The 27206-nt window shown below is 30.5% G+C and overlaps 5 protein-coding genes across 23 annotated transcripts; 1 reads left to right on the forward strand and 4 right to left on the reverse strand.

The window, feature by feature from the left end:
* Window positions 1–373: 373 nt before the first annotated feature.
* Window positions 374–3200, reverse strand: LOC143196295 (putative ATP-dependent RNA helicase DDX43). The gene is made up of 9 exons (XM_076403959.1): window positions 3179–3200; window positions 2703–2870; window positions 2396–2642; window positions 2125–2249; window positions 1705–2074; window positions 1544–1653; window positions 963–1485; window positions 610–772; window positions 374–556 (listed from the first exon to the last, which is right to left on the reverse strand). Exons 1-9 carry the CDS (start codon window positions 3198–3200, stop codon window positions 452–454), a joined length of 1833 nt encoding a protein of 610 aa, XP_076260074.1. The 3' UTR covers window positions 374–451.
* Window positions 3201–7045: 3845 nt separating this feature from the next.
* On the reverse strand, window positions 7046–9980 carry LOC143196297 (putative ATP-dependent RNA helicase DDX43). Its single transcript, XM_076403960.1, has 9 exons — window positions 9870–9980; window positions 9394–9561; window positions 9032–9333; window positions 8816–8945; window positions 8396–8765; window positions 8235–8344; window positions 7654–8176; window positions 7301–7463; window positions 7046–7247 (listed from the first exon to the last, which is right to left on the reverse strand). The coding sequence occupies exons 1-9, from the start codon at window positions 9907–9909 to the stop codon at window positions 7143–7145; spliced, it is 1911 nt and encodes a 636-aa protein (XP_076260075.1). The 5' UTR covers window positions 9910–9980; the 3' UTR covers window positions 7046–7142.
* A 3259-nt stretch (window positions 9981–13239) lies between these two features.
* Window positions 13240–16286, reverse strand: LOC143195655 (putative ATP-dependent RNA helicase DDX43). Its single transcript, XM_076403008.1, has 9 exons — window positions 16140–16286; window positions 15654–15827; window positions 15307–15593; window positions 15118–15247; window positions 14698–15067; window positions 14537–14646; window positions 13956–14478; window positions 13543–13705; window positions 13240–13489 (listed from the first exon to the last, which is right to left on the reverse strand). The coding sequence occupies exons 1-9, from the start codon at window positions 16159–16161 to the stop codon at window positions 13385–13387; spliced, it is 1884 nt and encodes a 627-aa protein (XP_076259123.1). The 5' UTR covers window positions 16162–16286; the 3' UTR covers window positions 13240–13384.
* A 323-nt stretch (window positions 16287–16609) lies between these two features.
* alt (SMC superfamily domain-containing protein aluminum tubes) lies at window positions 16610–26008 on the forward strand. 19 transcript variants are annotated; one of them, XM_076403009.1, is made up of 19 exons: window positions 16755–16949; window positions 17203–17399; window positions 17504–17639; window positions 17698–17804; window positions 17937–18083; window positions 19540–19798; window positions 20435–20455; window positions 20578–20708; window positions 20767–21087; window positions 21539–21688; window positions 21751–21852; window positions 21934–22164; window positions 22222–22308; window positions 23011–23265; window positions 23324–23437; window positions 23519–23611; window positions 24789–24935; window positions 25536–25598; window positions 25662–26008. In XM_076403009.1, the coding sequence occupies exons 2-19, from the start codon at window positions 17205–17207 to the stop codon at window positions 25674–25676; spliced, it is 2574 nt and encodes an 857-aa protein (XP_076259124.1). In that variant the 5' UTR covers window positions 16755–16949; window positions 17203–17204; the 3' UTR covers window positions 25677–26008. The 19 variants fall into 19 exon arrangements, with proteins under 19 accessions (XP_076259142.1, XP_076259124.1, XP_076259125.1 ...); XM_076403010.1 differs by having other exon boundaries at window positions 19543–19798; XM_076403013.1 differs by lacking the exon at window positions 23519–23611.
* Window positions 26009–27114, reverse strand: RpS25 (Ribosomal protein S25). Its single transcript, XM_076403029.1, has 4 exons — window positions 26989–27114; window positions 26589–26681; window positions 26344–26527; window positions 26009–26178 (listed from the first exon to the last, which is right to left on the reverse strand). The coding sequence occupies exons 1-4, from the start codon at window positions 26989–26991 to the stop codon at window positions 26099–26101; spliced, it is 360 nt and encodes a 119-aa protein (XP_076259144.1). The 5' UTR covers window positions 26992–27114; the 3' UTR covers window positions 26009–26098.
* Between the last annotated feature and the right edge of the window lie 92 nt (window positions 27115–27206).

A 27206-nucleotide genomic window follows, 5' to 3' on the forward strand; every position in this document is an offset into this window, starting at 1 on the left:
GATTTCTGAGAGTCAACTATATAAGTTTACACTTATATAACACGCGCTCAGACAAAAATCAAGGCGAAAAGAACATAAGGTCTATTTATTTCTGGTTTCTTCGCTAATAAAATGATCTTATGGCTCGAGTTCTTACAACCTGAGTAAAATGACAAATCTTCATTGCTACTCCCAAAAAACCAAGAGTATAACTACGGTTCAGTTCGTAATTTCTATCGTAATTAGGTAACGAAAATACGAATGAATAATCTTAAATTAACTCGCCCAGAAGTGCATTTGTCAGTACAAAAATGTTGACAAAAAATGTCAATTAAAATTATGGCACTTTTAAAATAGTAGTCAAAACAGACAATGTTATATCTAATGTTTTTATTAATAATTTTATAGTACAAAATAATTTCAAATTTTAAACTAAATAAACTCAAAATTGTCCCAAAATTTTTGTTGTAAATTACCGACGACACTCATTCCGGAACCCCCTCTTTGGATTTTGACTCCTCCTATCCTGTCGGGATGCAAATCTTTCTGACATATCGTATAACTCCTTGGGCACATACTAAGAAGAAACATAATTATATAACAGAATAACATTGAATTAAAAGAAAGTACCTGTTCGGCTTCTTCTAAAATTTTGATTAGTTCACTAGCATTTGCCCAATTTTCCCTGGTAAAGTAACTGATGGACTCTCCGGTTTTGCCGGCTCTGCCAGTTCTTCCAACGCGATGGACATATTCCTCGATATTTTTAGGGAAATCGTAATTAATAACGTGCCTGTTGGAAAATTCAATATTAATATTAATATCTATTTCAGTACATATATTATAGTATTTAAAATTAAGGAATTTTTTTTCAGTCAGATTTATACATATCCAGTATGCTACTTGTCATAATAAAGAATACGAAAAAATTAATAAAAAACATGGTAATAAGCACAAAAAAAGCTTGAAAATTAAATACTTACGTAACGTCATCAATATCTAATCCTCTTGACGCCACATCCGTAGCAATTAAAATTTTCGCGGTTCCATCCATTATGTCCGCTATTGCCTGTTCCCGATCGCACTGTTCCTTGTTGCTGTGGATCGAAGCACTCGGAAGACGTTTCATAATGCATTCGACCGAGAGATAATCGGTCTTTCCTTTGGTGCTGCAGAAAACTATGACTTTATCATCCGGCCCCATATTCGCGATGAAATCGAAAAATGTTTTTTCTTTATCGTCCTCGTGTAAAATGTGTATTGTTTGAGCTACACTATGGGTAGCGGTTAAATCCAAGGACCCCACATAAACTTGTACAGGATCTTTTGTGTAGCTGACAGCTAATCGTCTGACTCCTGATGGCCAGGTTGCGCTAGTCATGACAGTTTGTCTATTCGGTCTGATACCATATAAAACCCTCCTAATTTGTGCTTCGAATCCCATGTCCAACATACGATCCGCCTCATCTAATATCAGATATGTGATATTCTCTATATAAAGATCTCCTAAAAAAGAATATGTATTAGCTGGAAATCAGGACTAGAATCAATTAGTTTTTGTTACCTGAATCAAATAAATCATTCATTCTTCCTGGTGTTGCGATGACAATATCTACACCTCTCTTTAATTCGGCAACCTGTTGTTTACGGTCACCGCCACCATATATGCAACAACTAAAAAAAAGGATATATTTTATGTAGACACAAATAGTTTAAATAACTTACGAGGTAATGCCATGGTAGTTGTATTTTTTAATTTCTTTGTCAATTTGTAAAGCAAGTTCCCTTGTAGGAGCAACGACGAGGACAGCAGGTCCCTTTCTATCCTGTTTAGGTGTTAGTTGACCTTCAATATGTATGAAAGCCGGTAGTAAGAAAGCCAATGTTTTACCAGAACCTGTCTGTGCTATGCCAATCATATCCTCTCCGGACAGTAAAATTGGCCAGGCTTGACATTGAATAGGAGTAGGCTTCTCAAAGTTAGCTTTCTTAAGCTCACTTAATACATCGGGATATTTAAAAAATGCCTGCTCAAACGTTAACACAGGTTTTGGGATGGCAGCTGCGTTTTCTGTGCTCAGCACTCTATCTACCACTATAAATTATTGATTAAAATTAATTTCACAACATAACAATGATACATACCTATATTATTTTTTTCTAGTCTAATGTCCTTTACATCTTTTTCAGTTAATGCACTAACATCAGGGTGTTCTTCATAAAATGTTTTCCTTATTTTAGGAAAAGTTGCCCAATATTCCTCTTCTTGTCTTAACTAATTAAAAATAGCGTTATTAGAAAAATACATAAACTACGATCATAAACTCCCATGAACTAATTATATACTCTCAAATTACTTACACATAACTCCAAATCAAAGAATTTAGCTTTTTCTGATGTTTTAATTGACGCAGACTCATTATTAGTAGACTCACTACTAGTCACCACAGGTTCTAAACTGAACTGAGATGATCCAGGTTGAGTTCTCGTGTATGTTCTTTGTCTCTCTTGTGCTATTTCGTTTATGAGCTGCGTTGCTTTTCTAATGCTCTCAACCGATCCAAATATTTTGAGAAGAGTTTTGTCTTCATTAGTGTCTTTAGTTACTTGGATATTAGCTCCAGATTCATATTGTAAATCAGAGATCTTTGATCCCCCTCTTCCTGTAAATAAAAAAAATTCAAGTAAAGTATATATGAATTTATGTAAGGATGTATAAATACCTATAACCTTTCCTACAAATTTTGTAGGAATCCACATTTTTTCACCTCGAGTCCCCTTTTCTTCTGTGCGTCTACTTTTATAATCATTAGAAGGCTTTGTTTTAAATTGCGTCCTGGGCTTATTGCCATTGGAAATTGGGGAAACATTGACAGGCGCAACTGGCCAATCTGTAGATAAAATAAATACGTATAAATTCAATACCAAATATTGATAAAATAAATAATAATTACAACGTACAAATTACACATTGGATAAAACACGACTTACTTAGTTTTATTTTATTTTTATGTATTTTGTTCATCATTTATTTAATTATATTCACTGTTTTAAGATAAACTGTTATGACTAAATACATAATAAGGAAAAATACACAAAGGAAATACATATAAATTAAAGTTAGTATTCGGAAAAAAACATATTTACTGACAATTCTTACAGAAATTAAAATTAGTAAAAATGAAAAAGAATACATTACCGTCTTCCCAATCGAAACTCATATTAGTCGTATTACTCATAATAAACTGAAACACTTGATTTTCTTAAGAGCCGAACTGATACTATTTTTTTAATCCACTACTGGCAGAAGCAATGTTTCCAAAAACTCTGAGAAGAAAAACTAAAACATGGAATTTTATACCAAACTTTCTTAATGGCAAGTATCGGCACGTTAAATTGTTTTATTAACTAAAATACTAAACAAATAAATAAAATAAATAACCTGTAAATTAATTCTATATGATAATAAAAGATAGTTTTCTTAAATTTTATTACAAAAGGAATCTTTAAACCTTCCGACCCCCCAGAGTTCTCAATAATTAAAATTTATTAGGATACCTGCAATTCACCTCTGTGTTTGTATTATTGATTATTCTTGTTCAATATTATCTTTTCCATGGAATATTTCGTTTTGAATAGATGATATATAGTCTATTCAAAATAGCAGTGAACTCAAATCAGCCCAATTTATGATGTCAATATGTCGCAATGTTGCCGAATTTAAATTTGAAGCTTAGTTTATTTTAGCTTTCATATATTATAACATTCTGATGCAAATAAGATGATGAAACTATATATAAAAAATGAATACAATACGTATTCTACTTGACATGTTGTTAAGTCATTATACGCAATGCATTACCAGTATTGCAGGTTCATAGAAATTCATTTATAGTTATTATATTATCAGTTTTATTTTAACTTAATTATATTAATTATGTAAAGTTAATATTGGTTATTTACTTCCAAAATTATTTTTAAAATAAAACATGGAATATCACTTTTTATATTAGTGGGGATAATAAAATTATTTTATGTACCAAATTACTTTTCATTTCTATTCATTATTCGATCGAATTGTTCTGCCATCTATTATATATATATATATATATATATATATATATTAAGAAACAGCAATTTTATAAAACTAAGATTGATCTTTTTTTAACTTTCAAAAAGTAATATTATTATTTTATATTATAAGACATCAGAAATAAATTGTTCTGTTTAGTTATAAATACTTAGATGAGTACAATCCATTAACAAAAAAAAATTGCAACTAATTCTAATTGAAAAAGATGGGAAGAAGTAAAAGCTTAATAACGGAATTAATTGTATACTTTTGAAGATGAGTAGAACAAGTTCTATTGATCTATGTTTATTCAAAATGTCATTCTTCGTTAATTAACTTCGTACTGTTATGGTAATTGTTGGATGTCAGGCCAAGCTTGCTTCGAGGTATATATGAGATCTGAATTGTTCTAGATCAAGATTATGTATATCGAAGGGCATTTCATTGAAAATACTGATTATGTAATGAATTTTATGTAAAAAATTTAATTGGTCTTGTACGATCTTTTAACCAGTTGTAATAAAGATGACAGATACTCCAAACATTGTGTTAACAGCGTTATATCGTGAGACAATAACTTGGGAAAGTATATGAGGAACAAAAATATACGTTTACTAGTACACCTGGCGGACTTTGTTGTTTTTAAACGTAATTTTTCACACAGAGTGATGTATATTTCAAGTTTAGCTTTAACTTTTAGTATAGATATGTGGAACTATGTAGAATTGTAAATAATAAATAAAATACAGTCGTAATAATAATTAAATTACAAACTCCTGTAATTACAGTAATTTCAATGGAGAAACTTCATGTATTTCCCCAAAAAAGTAGGTAATTTTATTTTATACCAGGTAATATACAGATATTATAAAATTTACGTTCAGAAAGCAATTTCGTATCTTAAATGCATATAAAAATATTTTGTATATCTGTAGATATACATGTCTAATGAATATATCAATATTTTTCCAGATTAGGTGTTTATTACTGATGGTTAAAATACGGAATTATAAATGTACTTTCAGATACTTAATGCCATGAAGCAATTTGTATTTTAAGTGTATATTAAAATATTTTGTATACCTGCGGGCATATATACTAAAGCATTCAAATATAATATCAATACGCTGAGCTCGAGTCAAATAGTTCTAAAAGACTTACTTTTTAAGAAGTTTAGATATTATAGTCCCTTTAAGAATAATTTAAATATTCGTTCTTTCGGGTAGACAAAAGAATTTTCGAGGAAAAGTACCTCTATATATATTTTTTTTGTTTATTAAATGAAGCCATATTGTAATTAAAAAAACCTTTTGCATTCTTTGGAATAGATCAGTCTTTATCGAGTTTGTGTATTTATTGCCGATGGTTAAATTATGGAATAAAAACATCAAATTAATAGTAACTCGGTGAATAGTAATCGGATATTGATTCTCATTGATTAGTTCTTCCAGCAATAAACCTATAGTCCAAATATTGGACCTTTTAATGCAAAGGTTGTAAAACAGGTAATAAAACACAGCTATTCCGAATTTTTAGAGAAGCGAAATGTCATAAACATGTTACCCATTCTAATTTTATAGTAAAAATTATTAATTTAACGTTTCATTTGACGCTGTCAGCAAGGTGTGGTATAACAAAATAGTTCAGGTCAGTGGTCCTGTAGAAGTCAATTCTGTACCATGAAGTTATGATAGAAACTTGACGTCTCCAGCTTCACCTCACTTCCACCGTGGCTTTTTCTATCGTTTCCAACAAATAGATCCGTAACTGTCCATAGTCAAGATCATTCTAGTCCTAGCATCGTCAAGGGCCAGTTCTGTCATTCTTCATTTTAAACACTATATTTGGATAATACCAAACCGTCTGACGAAGAACCCGCAACTGTTTATGGGTCCTCTATAAATGAAATTTATAAACTTCATAAATTTTCATCCATTCGGCAATATTAACAGCCGAGTAGGGTCCGTAGTCATGTGAGCATAGAAAGTAATGAAAAGGTAGCCCCCGCAGCTAAAGAAGCTATTCTGAATGGCAGGGATATTCCTAGTCCCATTATTACAACTAAAATAATAAACTTGTTCAATTGCAATGGGAGTTCTTGGAGGACGATAATAAATTATAGTTCATTTGGCTAGTTTTTTTTGCTTCATAACATTTTCTGTTTTTATATTCCTATCTGGCGATGTTCTTCTTTTCCCTGACGATTATGAATAAGTAAATTGAACTATATTTTTTACATTGTTTTTAATTTATATCTGCTTTTATACTATAATTTTTATAATTTGTTTATATGTATATTTCTTCATATAACATATATAACAATGCACCACTTTATTGTTTATTGTTTTTGTGCATTAAGCATAATTTAAAATTTATATCAAAGTCCTAATTAAATAAATATACATTTAAAGTCGTTAAATATCATTCATTGAAGCGACTGTATTTTTAAAAAATGTATGTAAATTCTGCGTACTGTTATAAAAGTTCCGTAGTTCGGCCGAAACACCCAAATTTATGGCGAATTGGGCGTTCCAACAGTCCGGTCTTCATAAAAGATTCCCAAGAAAAAGCTGCGCTTTCTAAGAATCAACTATATAAGTTTACACTTATGTAACTAACCCCCGCTCAGACAAAAATCAAGGCGAAAAGAACATAAGGTCCATTTATTTCTGGTTTCTTCGCTAATAAAATGATCTTATGGCTCGAGTTCTTACAACCTGAGTAAAATGACAAATCTTCATTGCTACTCCCAAAAAACCAAGAGTATAACTACGGTTCAGTTCGTAATTTCTATGTAGACAAAAATCTAAATTATTGTAGACGTAATTAGGTAACGAAAATACGAATGAATAATCTTAAATTAACTCGCCCAGGAGTGCATTTGAGACTGGTAATTCATATTAAATTATTTATTTTCATTCAGTACATACATGTTGACAAAAAATGTCAACTAAAATTATGGCACTTTTAAAATAGTAGTCAAAACAGACAATGTTATATCTCATGTTTTTATTAATAATTTTATAGTACAAAATAATTTCAAATTTTAAACTAAATAAACTCAAAATTGTCCCAAAATTTTTGTTGTAAATTACCGACGACACTCATTCCGGAACCCCCTCTTTGGATTTTGACTCCTCCTATCCTGTCGGGATGCAAATCTTTCTGACATATCGTATAACTCCTTGGGCACATACTAATAAGAAACAAAATTATATAACAGAATAACACTGAATTAAAAGAAAATACCTGTTCAGCTTCTTCTAAAATTTTGATAAGTTCACTGGCATTTGCCCAATTTTCCCTGGTAAAGTAACTGATGGACTCTCCGGTTTTGCCGGCTCTACCAGTTCTTCCAACACGATGGACATATTCCTCGATATTTTTAGGGAAATCGTAATTAATAACGTGCCTGTTGGAAAATTCAATATTAATATTAATATCTATTTCAGTACATATATTATAGTATCTAAAATTAAGGAATTTTTTTTCAGTCAGATTTATACATATCCAGTATGCTACTTGTCATAATAAAGAATATGAAAAAATTAATAAAAAATATGGTAATAAGCACAAAAAAAGCTTGAAAATTAAATACTTACGTAACGTCATCAATATCTAATCCTCTTGACGCCACATCCGTAGCAATTAAAATTTTCGCGGTTCCATCCATTATGTCCGCTATTGCCTGTTCCCGATCGCACTGTTCCTTGTTGCTGTGGATCGAAGCACTCGGAAGACGTTTCATAATGCATTCGACCGAGAGATAATCGGTCTTTCCTTTGGTGCTGCAGAAAACTATGACTTTATCATCCGGCCCCATATTCGCGATGAAATCGAAAAATGTCTTTTCTTTATCGTCCTCGTGTAAAATGTGTATTATTTGAGCAACACTATGGGTAGTGGTTAAATCCAAGGACCCCACATAAACTTGTACAGGATCTTTTGTGTAGCTGACAGCTAATCGTCTGACTCCTGATGGCCAGGTTGCGCTAGTCATGACAGTTTGTCTATTCGGTCTGATACCATATAAAACCCTCCTAATTTGTGCTTCGAATCCCATGTCCAACATACGATCCGCCTCATCTAATATCAGATATGTGATATTCTCTATATAAAGATCTCCTACAAAAGAATATGTATTAGCTGGAAATCAGGACTAGAATCAATTAGTTTTTGTTACCTGAATCAAATAAATCATTCATTCTTCCTGGTGTTGCGATGACAATATCTACACCTCTCTTTAATTCGGCAACCTGTTGTTTACGGTCACCGCCACCATATATACAACAACTAAAAAAAAGGATATATTTTATGTAGACACAAATAGTTTAAATAACTTACGAGGTAATGCCATGGTAGTCGTATTTTTTAATTTCTTTGTCAATTTGTAAAGCAAGTTCCCTTGTAGGAGCAACGACGAGGACAGCAGGTCCCTTTCTATCCTGTTTAGGTGTTAGTTGACCTTCAATATGTATGAAAGCCGGTAGTAAGAAAGCCAATGTTTTACCAGAACCTGTCTGTGCTATGCCAATCATATCCTCTCCGGACAGTAAAATTGGCCAGGCTTGACATTGAATAGGAGTAGGCTTCTCAAAGTTAGCTTTCTTAAGCTCACTTAATACATCGGGATATTTAAAAAATGCCTGCTCAAACGTTAACACAGGTTTTGGGATGGCAGCTGCATTTTCTGTGCTCAGCACTCTATCTACCACTATAAATTATTGATTAAAATTAATTTCACAACATAACAATGATACATACCTATATTATTTTTTTCTAGTCTAATGTCCTTTACATCTTTTTCAGTTAATGCACTAACATCAGGGTGTTCTTCATAAAATGTTTTCCTTATTTTAGGAAAAGTTGCCCAATATTCCTCTTCTTGTCTTAACTAATTAAAAATAGCGTTATTAGAAAAATACATAAACTATGATCATAAACTCCCATGAACTAATTATATACTCTCAAATTACTTACACATAACTCCAAATCAAAGAATTTAGCTTTTTCTGATGTTTTAATTGACGCAGACTCATTATTAGTAGACTCACTACTAGTCACCACAGGTCCTAAATTGAACTGAGATGATCCAGGTTGAGTTCTCGTGTATGTTCTTTGTCTCTCTTGTGCTATTTCGTTTATGAGCTGCGTTGCTTTTCTAATGCTCTCAACCGATCCAAATATTTTGAGAAGAGTTTTGTCTTCATTAGTGTCTTTAGTTACTTGGATATTAGCTCCAGATTCATATTGTAAATCAGAGATCTTTGATCCCCCTCTTCCTGAAAATAAAAAAAAATCAAGTAAAGTATATATGAATTTATGTAAGGATGTATAAATACCTATAACCTTTCCTACAAATTTTGTAGGTATCCACATTTTTTCACCTCGAGCCCCCTTTTCTAATGTGCGTCTATTTTTATAATCATTAGAAGGCTTTGTTTTAAATTGCGTCCTGGGCTTATTGCCATTGGAAATTGGGGAAACATTGACAGGCGCAACTGGCCAATCTGTAGATAAAATAAATACGTATAAATTCAATACCAAATATTGATAAAATAAATAATAATTACAACGTACAAATTACACATTGGATAAAACAGGACTTACTTAGTTTTATTTTATTTTTATGTATTTTGTTCATCATTTATTTAATTATATTCACTGTTTTAAGATAAACTGTTATGACCAAATACATAATAAGGAAAAATACACGAAGGAAATACATATAAATTAAAGTTAGAATTCGGAAAAAAACATATTTACTGACAATTCTTACAGAAATTAAAATTATTAAAAATTAAAAAGAATACATTACCATCTTCCCAATCGAAACTCATATTAGTCGTATTACTCATAATAAACTGAAAAACTTGATTTTCTTAAGAGCCGAACTGATACTATTTTTTTAATCCACTACTGGCAGAAGCAATATCTCCAAAAACTCTGAGAAGAAAAACTAAAACATGGAATTTTATACCAAACTTTCTTAATGGCAAGTATCGGCAAATTAAAGTGTTTTATTAACTAAAATACTAAACAAATAAATAAAATAAATAACCTGTAAATTAATTCTATATGATAATAAAAATTGTTTTCTTAAGTTTTATTACAAAAGGAACCTTTAAACCTTCCGACCTCCCAGAGTTCTCAATAATTAAAATTTATTAGGATACCTGCAATTCATCTCTGTGTTTATATTATTGATTATAATTGTTCAATATTATCTTTTCCATGGAATATTTCGTTTTGAATAGATTATTCAAAATAGCAGTAAACTCAAATCAGCCCAATTTATTATGTCAATATGTCGCAGTGTTGCCGAATTTAAATTTGAAGCTTAGTTTATTTTAGCTTTCATATATTATAACATTCTGATGCAAATAAAATGATGAAATATAAATGTTATAAAGTATCATTTATTTTAACATTAAAATGCAAAGTTCACTGCTATTTTGAATAGACTATATATAAAAAATGAATACAATACGTATTCTACTTGACATGTTGTTAAGTCATTATACGCAATGCATTACCAGTATTGTAGGTTCATAGAAATTAGTTTATAGTCATTATATTATCAGCTTTATTTTAACTTAATTATATTAATTATGTAAAAGTAATATTGATTAATTACTTCCAAAATTATTTTTAAAATAAACAAGGAATATCACTTTTTTATTAGTGGGGATAATAAAATTAATTTATGTACAAAATTACTTTTCATTTCTATCCATTATTTGATCGAATTGTTCTGCGATCTATTATATATATATATATATATATATATATATATATATATATATATATATATATATATATATATATATATATATATATATATATATATATATATATTAAGAAACAGCTTTAACTTTCAAAAATTATAATATTATGATTTTATATCATAAGACATCAGAAATAAATTGTTCTGTCTAGTTATAAATACTTAGATAAGTACAAGCCATTAACAAAAAAAATGTTGCAACTAATTCTAATTGGAAAAGATGGGAAGAAGTAAAAGCTTAATAACGGAATTAATTGTATACTTTTGAAGATGAGTAGAACAAGTTCTATTGATCTATGTTTATTCATAATGCCATTTTTCGTTAATTAACTTCGTAATGTTATGGTAATTGTTGGATGTCAGTCCAAGCTTGTTTCGAGGTATGTACAAGAGATCTGAATGGTGCTAGATCAAGATTATGTATATCGAAGGGCATTTCATTGAAAATACTGATTATGTAATGAATTTTATGTAAAATAATTATGTAAAAAATTTAATTGGTCTTGTACGATCTTTTTACCAGTTGTAATAAAGATGACAGGTACTCCTAACTTTGTACCATTGTATTGAAGAAAAGTACCTCTATATATTTCTTTTTGTTTATTAAATGAAGCCATATTGTAGTTAAAAAAAACCTTTTGCATTCTTTGGAATAGATCAGTCTTTATCGAGTTTGTGTATTTATTGCCGATGGTTAAATTATGGAATAAAAACATTAAATTAATAGTAAATATCCCATTCTCATTTATTAGTTCTTCCTAGAAAACCTATAGACCAAATATTGGACCATTTAATGCAAAGGTTGTAAAAGGTAATAAAACACAGCTATTAGAAGCGAATGTCATACACATGTTACCCATTCTAATTTTATAGTAAAAATTATTAATTGAACGTTTCATTTGACGCTGTCAGCAAGGTATGGTATAACAAAATAGTTCAGGTCAGTGGACTTGTAGAAGTCAATTCTGTACCATGAAGTCATGACACAAACTTCCATCATGGCTTTTTCTATCGTTTCCAACAAATAGATCCGTAACGGTCCATAGTCAAGATAGTTTTAGTCCTAGCATCCTCAAACATACTCTCAGCAAAATTAACAGCCTAGTAGGGTCCGTAGTCATGTGAGCATAGAAAGTAATGAAAAAGTATCCTCCGCAGCTAAAGAAGCTATCCTGAATGGCAGAGATATTCGTAGTCCCATTATTACAACTAAAATAAATAACCTTGTTCAATTGCGATGGGAGTCCTTGGAGGACGATAATAAATTATAGTTCATTTGGCTAGTTTTTTTTGCTTCATAACATTTCTGTTTTTACATTCCTATTTGGCGATGTTCTTCTTTTCCCTGACGATTTTGAACTAGTAAATACGTTCCGACACGTTTTGCTAATATGCGAAGCTCTAAGGTCTATTCGAGATAGGCATAACATACCCAGAAATCTCCAAGCCACCTTTATTACAAACGACATCAATACTTTTTTCAATTACCTGTATGGAATCGATGTGCAATATTCTCTTTGATCCAAGTTATCTCATGTTTAATTTAATTTTAGAAAGACCAGACTATCTTATCTCTATAACCTTTACGTTATATTTTATTTGAATGTTATTATATTTTGAACTATATGTTTTACATTGTTATTAATTTATATGTTCATATTTCTTCATATAACATATATAACAATGCACCACTTTAATTTCAAATTTTTAATATTCATTTATATTTTATTTCATTTTATATATTTATTTGTTATTGTTTTATTTATGCAATTCGTGTTTGTATCGTATATGTATTGTTTTTGTGCACTAAGCATAATTCAAAATATATATCAAAGTCCTAATTAAATAAATATACATTTAAAGTCGTTAAATAACATTCATTGAAGCGACTGTATTTTTAAAAAATGCATGTAAATTCTGCGTACTATTATAAAAGCTCCGTGGTTCGGCCGAAACACCCAAATTTATGGCGAATTGGGCGTTCCAACAGTCCGGTCTTCATAAAAGATTCCCAAGAAAAAACTGTGCTTTCTGAGAATCAACTATATAAGTTTACACTTATGTAACAGGCGCTCAGATAAAAATCAAGGCGAAAAGAACATAAGGTCCATTTATTTCTGGTTTCTTCGCTAATAAAATGATCTTATGTCTTGGGTTCTTACAACATGAGTAAAATGATAAATCTTCATTGCCACTCCCAAAACAACCAAGAATATAACTACAGTTCAGTTCGTAATTTCTATCTAGGTAACGAAAATACGAATGAATGATCTTAAATTAACTCGCCCAGGAGTTACATTTGAGACTGGTAATTCATATTAAATTATTTATTTTCATTCAGTTACAAAAAATGTCAACTAAAATTATGGCACTTTTAAAATAGAGGTCAAAAAAGACTATGTTATATGTCATGCTTTTATTTCTAATTTTATTGAACAAAATAATTTGGAATTTAAAATCAAATAAATTCAACAAAAAATCAACTAAATCACAATGCTACAAAATATTATAATAAAGAAAATTTTAAGAAAGATTCTTGTTGTAGATTACCAGCTAGGTTCATTCCGGAACCCCCTCTTTGGATTTTGACTCCTCCTATCCTGTCGGGATGCAAATCTTTCTGACATATCGTATAACTCCTTGGGCACATACTAATAAGAAACAAAATTATATAACAGAATAACACTGAATTAAAAGAAAATACCTGTTCAGCTTCTTCTAAAATTTTGATAAGTTCACTGGCATTTGCCCAATTTTCCCTGGTAAAGTAACTGATGGACTCTCCGGTTTTGCCGGCCCTACCAGTTCTTCCAACGCGATGGACATATTCCTCAATATTTTTAGGGAAATCGTAATTAATAACATGCCTGTTGGAAAATTCAATATAAAGATTAATATCTATTTCAGTACATATATTATTTCAGTAATGAGTAAATTTATGATGTAGAAGTCGTTCGACTTTTACCAGAAGAATTAAAAATTAAGGAATTTTTTTTCAGTCAGATATATACAAATCCAGTATTGCTACTTGTCATACTAAAGAAAATAAAATAATTATAAAAAAGAAGGTGGTTAAGGTAATTAAGTACAATAAAAACTTGAAAACTAAATACTTACGTAACGTCATCAATATCTAATCCTCTTGACGCCACATCCGTAGCAATTAAAATTTTCGCGGTTCCATCCATTATGTCGGCTATTGCCTGTTCCCGATCGCACTGTTCCTTGTTGCTGTGGATCGAAGCACTCGGAAGACGTTTCATAATGCATTCGACCGAAAGATAATCGGTTTTAGCTTTGGTGCTACAGAAAACTATGACTTTATCATCCGGCCCCATATTCGCGATGAAATCGAAAAATATCTTTTCTTTATCGTCCTCGTGTAAAATGTGTATTATTTGAGCAACACTATGGGTAGCGGTTAAGTCCAAGGACCCCACATAAACTTGTACAGGATCCTTTGTGTAGCTGACAGCTAATCGTCTGACTCCTGATGGCCAGGTTGCGCTAGTCATGACAGTTTGTCTATTCGGTCTGATACCATATAAGACCCTCCTAATTTGTGCTTCGAATCCCATGTCCAACATGCGATCAGCCTCATCTAATATCAGATATGTGATATTCTCTATATAAAGATCTCCTAAAAAAGAATATGTATTGGCTAGAAATCAGGACTAGAATCAATTAGTTTTTGTTACCTGAATCAAATAAATCATTCATTCTTCCTGGTGTTGCGATGACAATATCTACACCTCTCTTTAATTCGGCAACCTGTTGTTTACGGTCACCGCCACCATATATACAACAACTAAAAAAAAGGATATATTTTATGTAGACACAAATAGTTTAAATAACTTACGAGTTAATGCCATGGTAGTTGTATTTTTTAATTTCTTTGTCAATCTGTAAGGCAAGTTCCCTTGTAGGAGCAACAACGAGAACAGCAGGTCCCTTTCTATCCTCTTTAGGTGTTAGTTGACCTTCAATATGTATGAAAGCCGGAAGTAAGAAAGCCAATGTTTTACCAGAACCTGTCTGAGCTATGCCAATCATATCCTCTCCAGACAATAAAATTGGCCAAGCTTGACATTGAATAGGAGTAGGTTTCTCAAAGTTAGCTTTTTTAAGCTCACTTAATATCTCGGGATATTTGAAAAATGCCTGTTCAAAAGTTAACACAGGTTTTGGAATGGCAGCTGCATTTTCTGTGCTCAGCACTCTATCTACCACTATAAATTATTTATTAAAATTAATTTCACCACATATTAATGATACATACCTATATTATTTTTTTCTAGTCTAATCTCCTTTACATCTTTTTCAGTTAATGCACTAATATCAGGGTGTTCTTCATAAAAAACTTTTTTTATTTCAGGAAAATTTGACCAATATTCCTTTTCTTGTCTTAACTAATTAAAAAACGATCATAAACTCCCATGAACTAATTATATACTCTCAAATTACTTACACATTCCGCCATATCAAAGAATTTAGCTTTTTCTGGTTTTGTAGTCGGAACAGACTCACTACTAGTCACCACAGGTTCTAAACTGAACTGAGATGATCCAGGTTGATTTCTCGTGTATGTTCTTTGTCTATCTTGTGCTATTTCATTTATGAGCTGTGTTGCTTTTATAATGCTTTCAGCCGATCCAAATATTTTGAGAAGAGTTTTGTTTTCATCAGTGTCTTTAGTAACATGGATATTAGCTCCAGATTCATATTTTAAATCAGAGATCTTTGATCCCCCTCTTCCTGTAAATAAAAAAAAATCAAGTAAAGTATATATGAATGTATGTGAAGATGTATAAATACCTATAACCCTTCCTACAAATTTTGTAGGTATCCACATTTTTTCACAATCACCTGGAGCTCCATTTTCTTCTATGCGTCTATTTTTATAATTATTAAAACGCTTTTCTTTAAATTGTGTATTATACTTATTGGTATAGGAATTTGGGAAAACATTGTCAGTGGCAACTGGCCAATCTATACATAAAATATACATATACTCAATATACTCAATACCAAATATTGATAAAGTAAATAATAATTACAATATACAAAATACAACTTGGATAAAAACAACTTAGTTTAGTACAGAACAGAATTTAGTTTTATTTTATGTATTCAGTTCATCATTTATTTAGTTATAGTATTCAATATTTTAAAAATATTAAATGTTATGCCCAAATACATAACTCAAAGAAAACATGAATTAAAATTCGAATTAAAAAAAGTACATTTAGCGACAACTCTTATAGATCCTAAAATCAATAAAAATAAAAAAGAATTCATTACCATCTTCCCAATCGAAACTCATATTTAAATATATATACTTAAATAAAACGGAAAACTTGATTTACTTAAAAGCCGAACTAATACCAATTTCTTAAATCACTAATGGCGGCTTTCTATTTGAAAAATGACAGTATAGTCACCAAAAACATTGAGAAAAAAAATGAAACCTGTGTTTTTATATCAAACTTTCTTTGTATTAATTGCCGTTTTCCAATAGAGAGCGCTTTTAGTCTATTAAGTTTGCACTATATAACAAGCCGTAAAAGCGGGAAATTTAAATTTCTGTTTAATATAGATTTTCCAAACATTGAAGCATTGATGTAGTGACAAAAATTTTAAGTAAACGAGGGCGATTTAAATGCTGAACAAACATACATCAATCTCGTGATATATTTTCTAATGGGCGAGTTTTGGTTACTCGATAATACAGCAAAAATAAGAAATTAGGTTGGTAGTTAAGACTTATTTGTAATGTAAAAATTATTATTTTTATTCGTTTTTAATTTTGTTTTATGGATATTTTTAATAATATATATTTACAGGGATTATAGAATAAGCGGACTTATTTGGTGTACTAACTTTTCCTATTCATTTATCAGTATATTTTTTTCTATGCAGTATACTCTGAGAATTGTCAAACGTCAAAACTCCGGTTGCCTGTTTCTAGTCTTGAGTTTTGTTCTATCCTATTTTTCGTTTTTTGTGGCGACTAAATAGTCAATTTATTCGTTTTGTTTGTTCGTATTGTACTATTTTATATCACGGTTTACCGTAGCACCTATTTTATAACCTGATTATTTTAACTGATAGGTACGTTGCACTTTTAAAAAATCCAAAACACTTCGGTTTTGCTACGTGGCCCGGTTTTTATAGATTTAAACACTTAACATTATTTTTACTGTATCTTTGTTATAATAATAAATATTTGATTAACAGCCAACATTTTTTTTCAAATTATGCTATGTTACTATAGCATATTAGTTACTGTACAGCATATTTTATAGTAAAATTTCATATCAAATTTAGATTATTTTAATATAAATATGATTTTATATTTTTTTAGAAATGGTTCTAACGGTCCCTATAATTTATATAAGTGTATTAGTGGTGGCTTCATTTTCCTTATGTTTAGTATTTAAATATGGAATTAAGAAAAAGAGTTATGAAGAGGCTTTAGCTGAACATCGTAAACATACAAATGCCCTTCTAGGCACCAAACCTAAATTAAAAGAGAAGAAAATTAAAAAGGCTGCCAAAAAGGTATTGTCATCTCGTTGTAACTAATTTCTTGCATATATATTTTAATATAAGGGATTGTTTTGACAACATTTTATAAAGTTATAAAATTACAAATTTTCTTGCAGTTAAATAAAGATAAATCCGGACCAGATGCTAATATAGAAGAGGAGGCCGCTGAAGAAAATGATACTGTTGAGTCATCCAATGAACTTGACAAGACAGATAAGCCGAAAGAGAAAAAGGAAAAAATCTCACAAAAAGGTTTTATTTCTAGCATTGCTTTTAATAATAGATATATAGTGTTTTTTTTACATATCAGATAAACCATCACCTAAGCAAATTACCACTCATGTTGAATTTAAAGAAAAACCTGAAGAATTTCCAGAAGTTCCTATAGAGAAAGAAATCACAGAAGTTATTATTAAGGTGAGAAGTTAAGGTTATTTATTGTTTATACTATGTTGTATCTATTATACAAGAATATATTTTCTTGCTAGTTTAATTTGAAATCTACTTAACATAGTTTCAAAAATGCTGTATATAATGATGCTTTTACAGAAGTGTGTGAAAAAAGGGAAGTCAATTCTGATAAATAAAGATCAAAAAGAGGCGACAAATTTGTCAACTAATTTAAGTCCCTTAGGTATTAATCACTTCGATGTCATCCATCCAAAGGATGAGTTAGAAATGTTGCACCCCAATACTGTAAGTTTTAGGGGATGTTTGTGCTTCATCAATGGCTATAACATATGTCACATGCTTTATTTAACAATTCTACTTTGCCTTCATCATAGAGTCATTCTGATATTTTCATTTTACTTTTTAAATTTGTCAGTGATATCTGTTTCAAAATTGCTATAAATTGATTCCACAATTAAAAAATCACAGATTACATATTATGAATTATGAAAGGGTTTAAAACAACAAAACTTTAAATTCACTTTTAAAACTAATTTATTTTATGGAATGAAGAAGCAATTTGTTGAGTGGCGAGATGAGACGGCAATAAGGATTTAAATATATTCAAATATAAACCAAATTGAATACACTATTTTCATAATTAGACTCGTTAAGAGTTGCATAATATAACAAAAAATAAAATGTTTATCCAAAACTGCAAAAATTTTCTTTTGAAATTTGTTTTTGAATATACTTTAAAGTTCACGCATTAATGCGCTGCTGATAAAAAGATATCCTGCAGCTATGAGTATGTCAAAATAGCAAATGTGTTAAGTTAGTTTAAAACTGGCTGTGCAGCCCTAAAAGATGCAGAACGTTAAAAAACTGTATTAACAATGTTGCAAAGATGCAGTAGAAGGTTTAGGAATAGGAAAATCTTCGATTCGCCAAGAGGATTTGATCAAGCCTTGGCCTTTCATTGAGCCAAGTGGGTGGTATTTAAAAAAAATATTTTTGGATTTTTTTGGCCAAGAAATACAAAAAAACACTTATTTCAAGCTATGTTTACATCAATTTTCAACCAACTGTACAAGGGTAGCTCTGATCAATGGAAATACATTCGATTGCCACTCAACATTATTAATGAGATTTTGGTTTACTTGTATAATCTTGAGGAATCAAAATAATTCCAGGTCAACTTTTACGAAGCGATTTTCTAGAATTTTACATAGCGTGTTAGCGTAAGTTTTTTAAAATACAAAAGGAATTTTATTCGTGGATTTCTTTAAAATGGCTAACAGTGATAGAATCAATAAATTGAAGGATCACTTGAATATATTTGTTGAAGTTCAGGGAAATTGCACTGAAAAAATAATGTCATTATAAATCTTCTTTTTTTAATTTTCTCTCTTACTGTTTTATTTCGGTGAAGTTATTAAATAATTTAGTATATTTTTAAAATTAGGTTGCTTTCTATTTAAAGTGTTTTGATAAATACCTTCTGCAAGGCGAGTGAAAAAATAATCATTGTTTTTTTATTGTTTTATATATCAGGTACGTTTATTAAGGAACTTTTTTACATTTGTGGAATATTACAGTTAAAACAAGATTATTTAATAATTTATGTAAGTAATGCCTAGATGATCTAGGTCCACATCCAGCTAACATCAAATTTGCATTTTTTATATATTTCATTTTCATTCAAAATATATTTCATTTATTGTCAAAACTTCATTATTTCTTGTATTTATTGACGTGCTAGAAGGTTGACAGCCGAAAGACTGATTCGCCAATTGAAGAAAAAAAATCGGAAAGACCAGTTGGAAACAAAAAGAATAAACAAAAACAAGAAAACGAGAAGACCGTCGCAGGGCCGACCGCCATACCAACGGAGCCAGTCGAAAAAACGAAAGAGGAAATTATTGTCAGTTCAATGGTTTCTGCCAGCCAAGAACCTGTACCCAATGCCGGAAAGGAAAAGAAAAAAAAGAAAAGCGATTTTCATACAAAACAACAGCTAAGTTAGTACTAGTATTTGTTAAATATTTGATGGATTTTTGAAACCCATTATCTGACACATATCCATGTCATGTATTATAGGTTGGCCATCTATTGATTTATTTTCGAAGTGAGTGTTGTTTGGATTTTGGCAATATAAATGTCAAAAGCTTAACTAACTCTACGACTCGAGATATTCTTTGGGTTTATTTAATCAATCAAGGAGAAGGCTTGGGATCTTAGTTTGAGCAAAATGTCAAATGTAACGACAACGTATGGTTACCTAGCTCCTGTGATGGGTAAAGCATTGTTGTTTTTGTTTTCTTATAACATATATGATTTAATACACCTTTTCGTGTTGTTTTTTTTTGCGTATCTGATAAAAATATACATGCAGGAATCTGCGAAATACAATTAAAAACAATAGACGATGATGCAAAATTATGTTGGGAGATTAGGCCAAACTTGCCGATCAATTTAGAAACGCAATGACTCCCTTGACTGAAAATATTTTCATTATAATAATAGGGAGTTATACAGTAGTAGCTTTAAAATGTTTGCAAGTATAGTTCCACAGCGTTTTCAAAAGAAGCCAATAGATGGCCCACCTATGTTGGTATTCATTCTCTGAAATTAATAAATTTTTATGAAAATTACAGTTGTCCGGAAAAAACTCAGAGGTATTAAAATAATAAAATACACTAATTTTAATAAATACCTTGTTTAAAATTATATAATGTTATATATTATTATTATGTACTTCTAAAAGAAATGGAAATTAATCGGTGTATTCATGTTTTAGCTGCCGAAAGAGATAATTTAATTCATGCCCTACGAAATGCCGAGTTATCTCGTAGCGAAGTTCAATTGTTAATCGATCTTCTGTTGAATAAACAATTGGAAGCGCCGGCTGTAATTGACGAATGGACTGAGGTAGAACGCGATACTCATATTTAGTTGACCCGAATAATAGTTTACTTTTTAATTTCAGGGCAAGTCCGATCCCGTACAAAAATTGAAGAAACAACTTGCTGAAAAAGAGAAACTGTTGGCGGAAGAGCAAGAAGTTCTAGTTGGCGTGCAGACGAAACTGAAGGAAGTTCGCAGCGAACAACTGGCAGAGCGAGCCCAGATGCAACAGAAATTGAGGGCGGCTGAAGAAGGCAAAATTGAACTTATCGCTAATCATAATCGTTTACAACAAAAAATTCAAGAACTAGAGGACTTTCGTAAAAAGGAAGCTGTTCAGGTGCAAAGGCTTATAGAGGAGAATAAAACACTGCATATGCAATATGATACAATTTGCAAGGAGGTAATTCATTTTTGAACTTTAATTGTCTTCATTTACATTAGATTTGAAATGTGTAACATTTAGACCAAGAACTTTACTTTAAAATTATTTTATTTTAATAGAAAGAAGTGGCAGCTTATTGAATCGACTTCACAAAAGTCGGTTCTAGCTTTGTCGAAAAATCGATCACTGGGTTTATTTTATCTTAGACAACTAATTAAAAAAATATCTATTATCATATTTTACTTACAAACAAATTACTTTTGTTCTGGTCGTCAAAATATTAAATCTGAAAAATGTGGACATTTTTTCAGTAAATCTGTATTTTATTTTCTTTTTTGGTCCCCAAATAACTCCTCTCGAAACAAAATCCTGTTTAACGATCTTATGCACCATATTTATTCGTTTTTTTTAGGTTTTATAACATTCGTATCTTTTACTTTAATATTAATATATTTTTTAAATTACGTAGAGGGAAATAATATTGCACCTCAAAGCTGAAAACGGTAGCCTTACTACGGACCTTCAGAGACTGCAGCAGGAACTCCAAGAACATGTTCGCAATTACCAAGCCTGTGTTTTAGAAATACAATCACTACAAGAAGAACTCGTGCGAACTGAGGTAAGCCAGTGAGGATAAACTCGATTTCTTTATATTTTATTATAATTATGCTTTTTTTTTAGAGCAATCACACTTATGCCTTAGCAGCTGCTGTAGAGAAGGAGCAGAGACTTTTAGAAAATGCTCGCAAAGAAGAACAAAGATTGCGCGATATTATAGATAAGGTAACTTGAAAATTAAACTAAATGTGATTTTCGAAATTAAATCCTCAGTGTGTGGATAATACCTATATTGTCAAATTACAGCTGGAAATGGAGAAAACCATTCAAGCTAATGGATCGGCCGACGTGAGCAAAGCTCACGAAGTTCAGCTGCTCAATTTAACCAACGAACTGACTTCCGTTAAGAGCGAATTGTCTTCGACAACCGAAAAATTCCATGAAGCCGAACGCCAATACCAAACTGAATTGAAGACGTCTGCCGACAATTACGCCAAATTGAAGATGGAACTGAGCGAACAACTAAACAAAAACAACGTGAGTTCTGAAATACGATATATTGCGATGCTACCTAACGTCGTTTTATTTGACCAGGAGTTGCGTAGAAAGAATTGGAAAGTGATGGAAGCCTTAAATGCTGCGGAAATTAGAAATAAGGCAACCGCGGTGCCCGATATCGATGTAAGTTTCAACTTATTTGACTGTACAATGAAAAGAGAAAAGAAACCTTCACTTTCCACTTCGGGTCGTACGGAGGTTAAGCCACAAAATCTTTAATGTTGATTGATCTAATGAAGCTGTAGAGGTATCAGTCCAGTTTGTCCAGATCTTTATTTTAAATATGGTCTTGTATAATTAAAAATCTTTCAGTCAGTAGTCAAACTATCTAGATCATATTTAATAGTGATATCAATATCTTTCTTTTTAGAGCATTAGCTTTAAAATATACATTGTTAAATCTGGTGTGTAAAGTTGGTGTTTTAGAACTATGATTTTGTTATGTTGAACTATAATCGTTGTTATGGTATAACAGACTCTCTAGCGCTCTACCATTCACAGGGCGTCAACAGTTTTCACCATAGAATAATATTAACTTTCCTGCAAAATTGATTATAGCTATCAGGCTCTACATGATCATTGCCCACTATTTTTTGATGATCATAGGGCTTCAACATATCAAAAAAGTTATTTTGGCAAATAACATATAAAAAAGTCTTCCTCACAAACAATATCAGGCCTTTCTTGAACTTACACTAGTTAAGTTTATGTGAAAATATCAATAATGCTTATTCAGACGTTATTTTTCGGTAATTGTAGCTTGACCATTATATTTGTTCAATTTTTTGATTTAATAAATTTATTATCATGCCTGATTTTTATTAGAAACTGACCTGCGAAATTAAATTGAAAGAGGAAGATGCACAAAAACAGTTCCTGCAAAGACTATTCCCCACTTTGGAGGATCTAAAAGCAGTGTCAGCGCAAACGTGGCAACAGGAGTATGAACGTGTAATTACCGATTATTTAAAGGAACTTCAAGACAAGCCAGCAGTAACCATTTCATGTCAGGATCAAAATGAAGAAGTAGCTAGGCTTAAGGCTCAAATCCTTCACTACAAATCGGTCATTGACGATGCTGTAAGTGACCTTATATATTTTGATTTTCTTTTTCATGGAGTGTTCATTATTGTCACAGGAGGGGACTTTAAATTCTTTGCAAATGAATGTAGAAAAAGAGGAGATACAGTGGAGAAATAAGTTGGCTGAAAAAGACGCGGAACTCCAAGAATTAAGAAACAAATTCGTTGAGGTAAGGAGATGGGTGGGAATGGGAATTGTGTGCTTAACTATTAGAAATTGTTATGATAAAATGGAATTTCAACTTATATAGCAACAAGGAAATGAATGTGTCAGTCCGGATGTGAATGGGATAAAGTTTGCCTACAAATGCATAGAACAATCTCTTCCCGTCATCATCGAAGAGGTACTAGTTGAAGATCAGTTTTTGTTTTGATATAAGTACTGTGCTTTTGTTTTATAATGATGTTAAATCTTGAAATTGTTCGTTTCTGTTGATAATTCCGTCTTACTTCAATTACTCATCTATTGTTTGGAGGCAAACTAACATTTTGCTTTCTGTATTAAATATTACAAAAAAATTGTTGAGTTAATTTTTTGTATACATGAGATTTTCTCTCAGTATCATTCAGAAATTGGTTATTAATTATTAACTTGAATAGGCATTTATTGGGAGTGATAAGTATTACTATTTTTTTACATACTAGTTTTATTTACTGTTTATGCGCACCAACAGTTATTCTGCCTATTTGATTTGAAGAAAATAAAAAACACTTTGACAAACACGTTCTAGTTCTTTAGTTTGGGTTCAAGGCTTTCAAAGTGATTTTGATAACTATAATGAACATCTTGAGTATTCAGCAAGATTCTTTAGAATGTAATTTACGATTGACGATGAATTAATCTATAGGAATAAATGGCATTATAACAAAAGCATCTACTACGCAAAATACAAACAAAAATTAAGAATACTCTAGAAGAAGGATTTCGTTATCATAGGTATATTATTTTGAACGTATCTTTTTGCATAACTGTCTTTTACTCTTCTGATTTGATTGCTAATTACTCTTCATTACTCCATGTTTTTTCAACACGATAGGTGTTTCCTAGTGTTCCTCGAATATTTTGTTTGCTTGACTACTAAGGACATCAAGAAATAATATGATAGCTATATATATAATTTATTAATAATATGTTGTAATCGTGCATTCAGTAGCTAAAAATTATTCGTAAAATCTTAAGAAGTTGATCTTTCATGATTTATTGCAACCAGAATGGAATATCAAGTATTGAGCTGCATTTAGTAAAGGTATGTTTTTTTTCACATGTGGAAACTGATGGAAAGTGGAATTAGTTATAAGTGATTTAGATTATCATAGAATCTAAAGTAAAAAAGTAGTGAGCTAATGCCATAGAACCAACCAATAAATGCTTATTCAAGAAAAACATTTTTTTTTAATAATTTCTTTCATTTATAATTTAATTAAACATTATATGTAAAATAGCTCATTAAATAATGCCCACCTAGTTAAATATTAATAAGCATATTATTTGTTTATTCATTCTATTTATATTGTTTGTAGCTACAAAACAAAGTTACACAATTAGACAACCAATTGGAACAGGAAAAATTGGACAAACAGAAATTAATAAGCGAAAAGCAAACCAGCAAGCATACAAACAAAATGTTTCCTGTTGATTCAACGTCGACAATAGAGAAATTATCAGAAGTAAGAACACTAGTCTTGTTGAAAAAATATCGATATTTAATATTTCCATATATCGTTTTACAAAGTATCGAAAAGTTATAAAAATCGATATTTTTTCAGACCAGCAATTACAAATTTTTAATTACTTTTTATACTTTGAAAAACTTTGGGATTATTTATTTTACGGCTTGTTTGTGGTTCTTTTTCTGCCTTTCAAATTGGCAACATGATAATATCAACTATGCAATTTTTGAAGAATGGGAAGAAAGATATTGGCATGGCGCTTTGGCAGAATATTGGTACAGCAATTCTGCGCTAGCTGATAATAACCAAAAGGATGTAACAATTTTTTTTGAAAAATATGTTGAGTTTTTCCATTCAACAAAATAGTTAATGTTTACTAGGTCGCCAGTTTTATAGGAGTATTATATCCGCTGTAAGTCAGTACTAATAACAAATGTTTTATTGTCAATACTCAATAACACAAGGTTTACTTATACTATAGTACTTGACAATAGTATCCAAGTGAATGTTTATTTGATATTTATGTAATAATACATTTTCAAAAACTGCACTTCCAATATCCCTACAACATATGAATTCTGATTATTTATTTTACAGGAGTTGGACAGGGCTAGGGAGCAACTTAGGCTAGAACAAACAAAGAACGCCGTTTATCAAAACGTAAGCAGTATCCATTATACAGTATAAACACCTCTATTTCTCTATTATTCTATTTCCTTTTAGGGGAAAAGCAGTTAATATTGACTACAGTCTTCATGAGATAAAGAAATGCCTGAAGAATTGAGTAGGTACTAATAATTTTTCTAATAAAAAAATTATATATTTATTGTTACTCCAATAAGAATATCTTTTTTACTATGACCATTCCTCAGTCTTTTAGTTAATTGTGCAATAATTGTTTCAAAGTACCTCATGAAACAGTATTTCACCATTTTTTTCTCATAGCATAACAATTAGCTATTTGATGATTTCTTGAATAATACTTTAAAGAATATATATTAGGGATGCTTTTGCAAACTATTATTTTTATAGCTTTAAGTTTATAATTGTAATAAACAAACTATATACAACTTTGATTTTTTCTCTTAATACCTATTTCCTATGTAAATAAAACAATGTTTTTTTTTCTTAAAGGATATATTTAAGAGTTAATCTTACATTTAAGCAACTGGATCATCACCTTTTGTCGTCCTAGTATAAATAAGTTGTGCTCTGTGTTGTACAACTTGTTTAATAAGCCCTAAAAATAGTTTTTGATTAATAACTGCACATAAATTGTATAAAAACAAAACAGAAAATTAAACATCAGACTCATTAAATCAGTTTTTACTCTCACAGTAGTCAAATATTCAAAAAGTTTTCATCATTATAAGTCACCAAATATTTTATTTTATAGGGTACTTACCTTTTTGTTGTAATTCAATAAGGGCTCGTCTGGCTAAAGATCCTCTGACCTTCAAACGCTCAGAAACAACAGATGGAGTGATCAATTTGTATGAAGGAACTTCCTTATACAATTTATCATAAGTGGCTTTGTCAAACAATACCTGATTGTTCAACTTATCACGTACTTTTCCTTTGGACCACTTCTACAAACCAAAACATAAATGTAAAAAATCAAATTAGGAAAAATATAAACAGCTTTCCTACCTTCTTCTTAGCTTTGCCACCACCAGATCCTTCCTTCTTTTTTTGGGTTTTTTGGGGCTGTTTAGCCGAAGCTTTTGAGTCCTTCTTGGGTGGCTAAAAATTGATAAACTGTTAGTTAACTATATATACTTAATATTTATATTAATAGCAGATAAAAAAAAATCAGACTCATTAAATCAGTTTTTACAACCACGAAAGTTGTCTTGTATGAAGTTTACATCAGAAGACACGAGGGCGACATAATTTAACCTCATTCAATTTAGAACATTGAGTCACGGTTACAAAATAAAGCAGCAACAAAATCTATTGAGCATTATAGTTTGTTTTATGTACGGAAAATTTTAAAAACAAAAATATTTTTTAAATAAAAACAAAATATTAAAAACACAGATGTACTCACCATGATGCTTTTTGACGAAAAGAAAAGGAAATGACAATTCCGGAACCAGAATCGCCAATTGCAGTGACACCAATAGTAAAAGTTTTATAGCCTATAGCTGGATTTTGGCAACGTATATATCGATTATAATGTATATATCGAAAAATTATATTAAAAACATATAATGACTAATAACGTTACGAAATATATAAACATATTAAAATTTGATCGTTAGAAAT

This window comes from Rhynchophorus ferrugineus, unplaced genomic scaffold (assembly GCF_030347505.1).
Source record: "Rhynchophorus ferrugineus isolate W39M unplaced genomic scaffold, kcgeb_rfMv2 rfM4, whole genome shotgun sequence".
NCBI classification, from domain to species: domain Eukaryota; kingdom Metazoa; phylum Arthropoda; class Insecta; order Coleoptera; family Curculionidae; genus Rhynchophorus; species Rhynchophorus ferrugineus.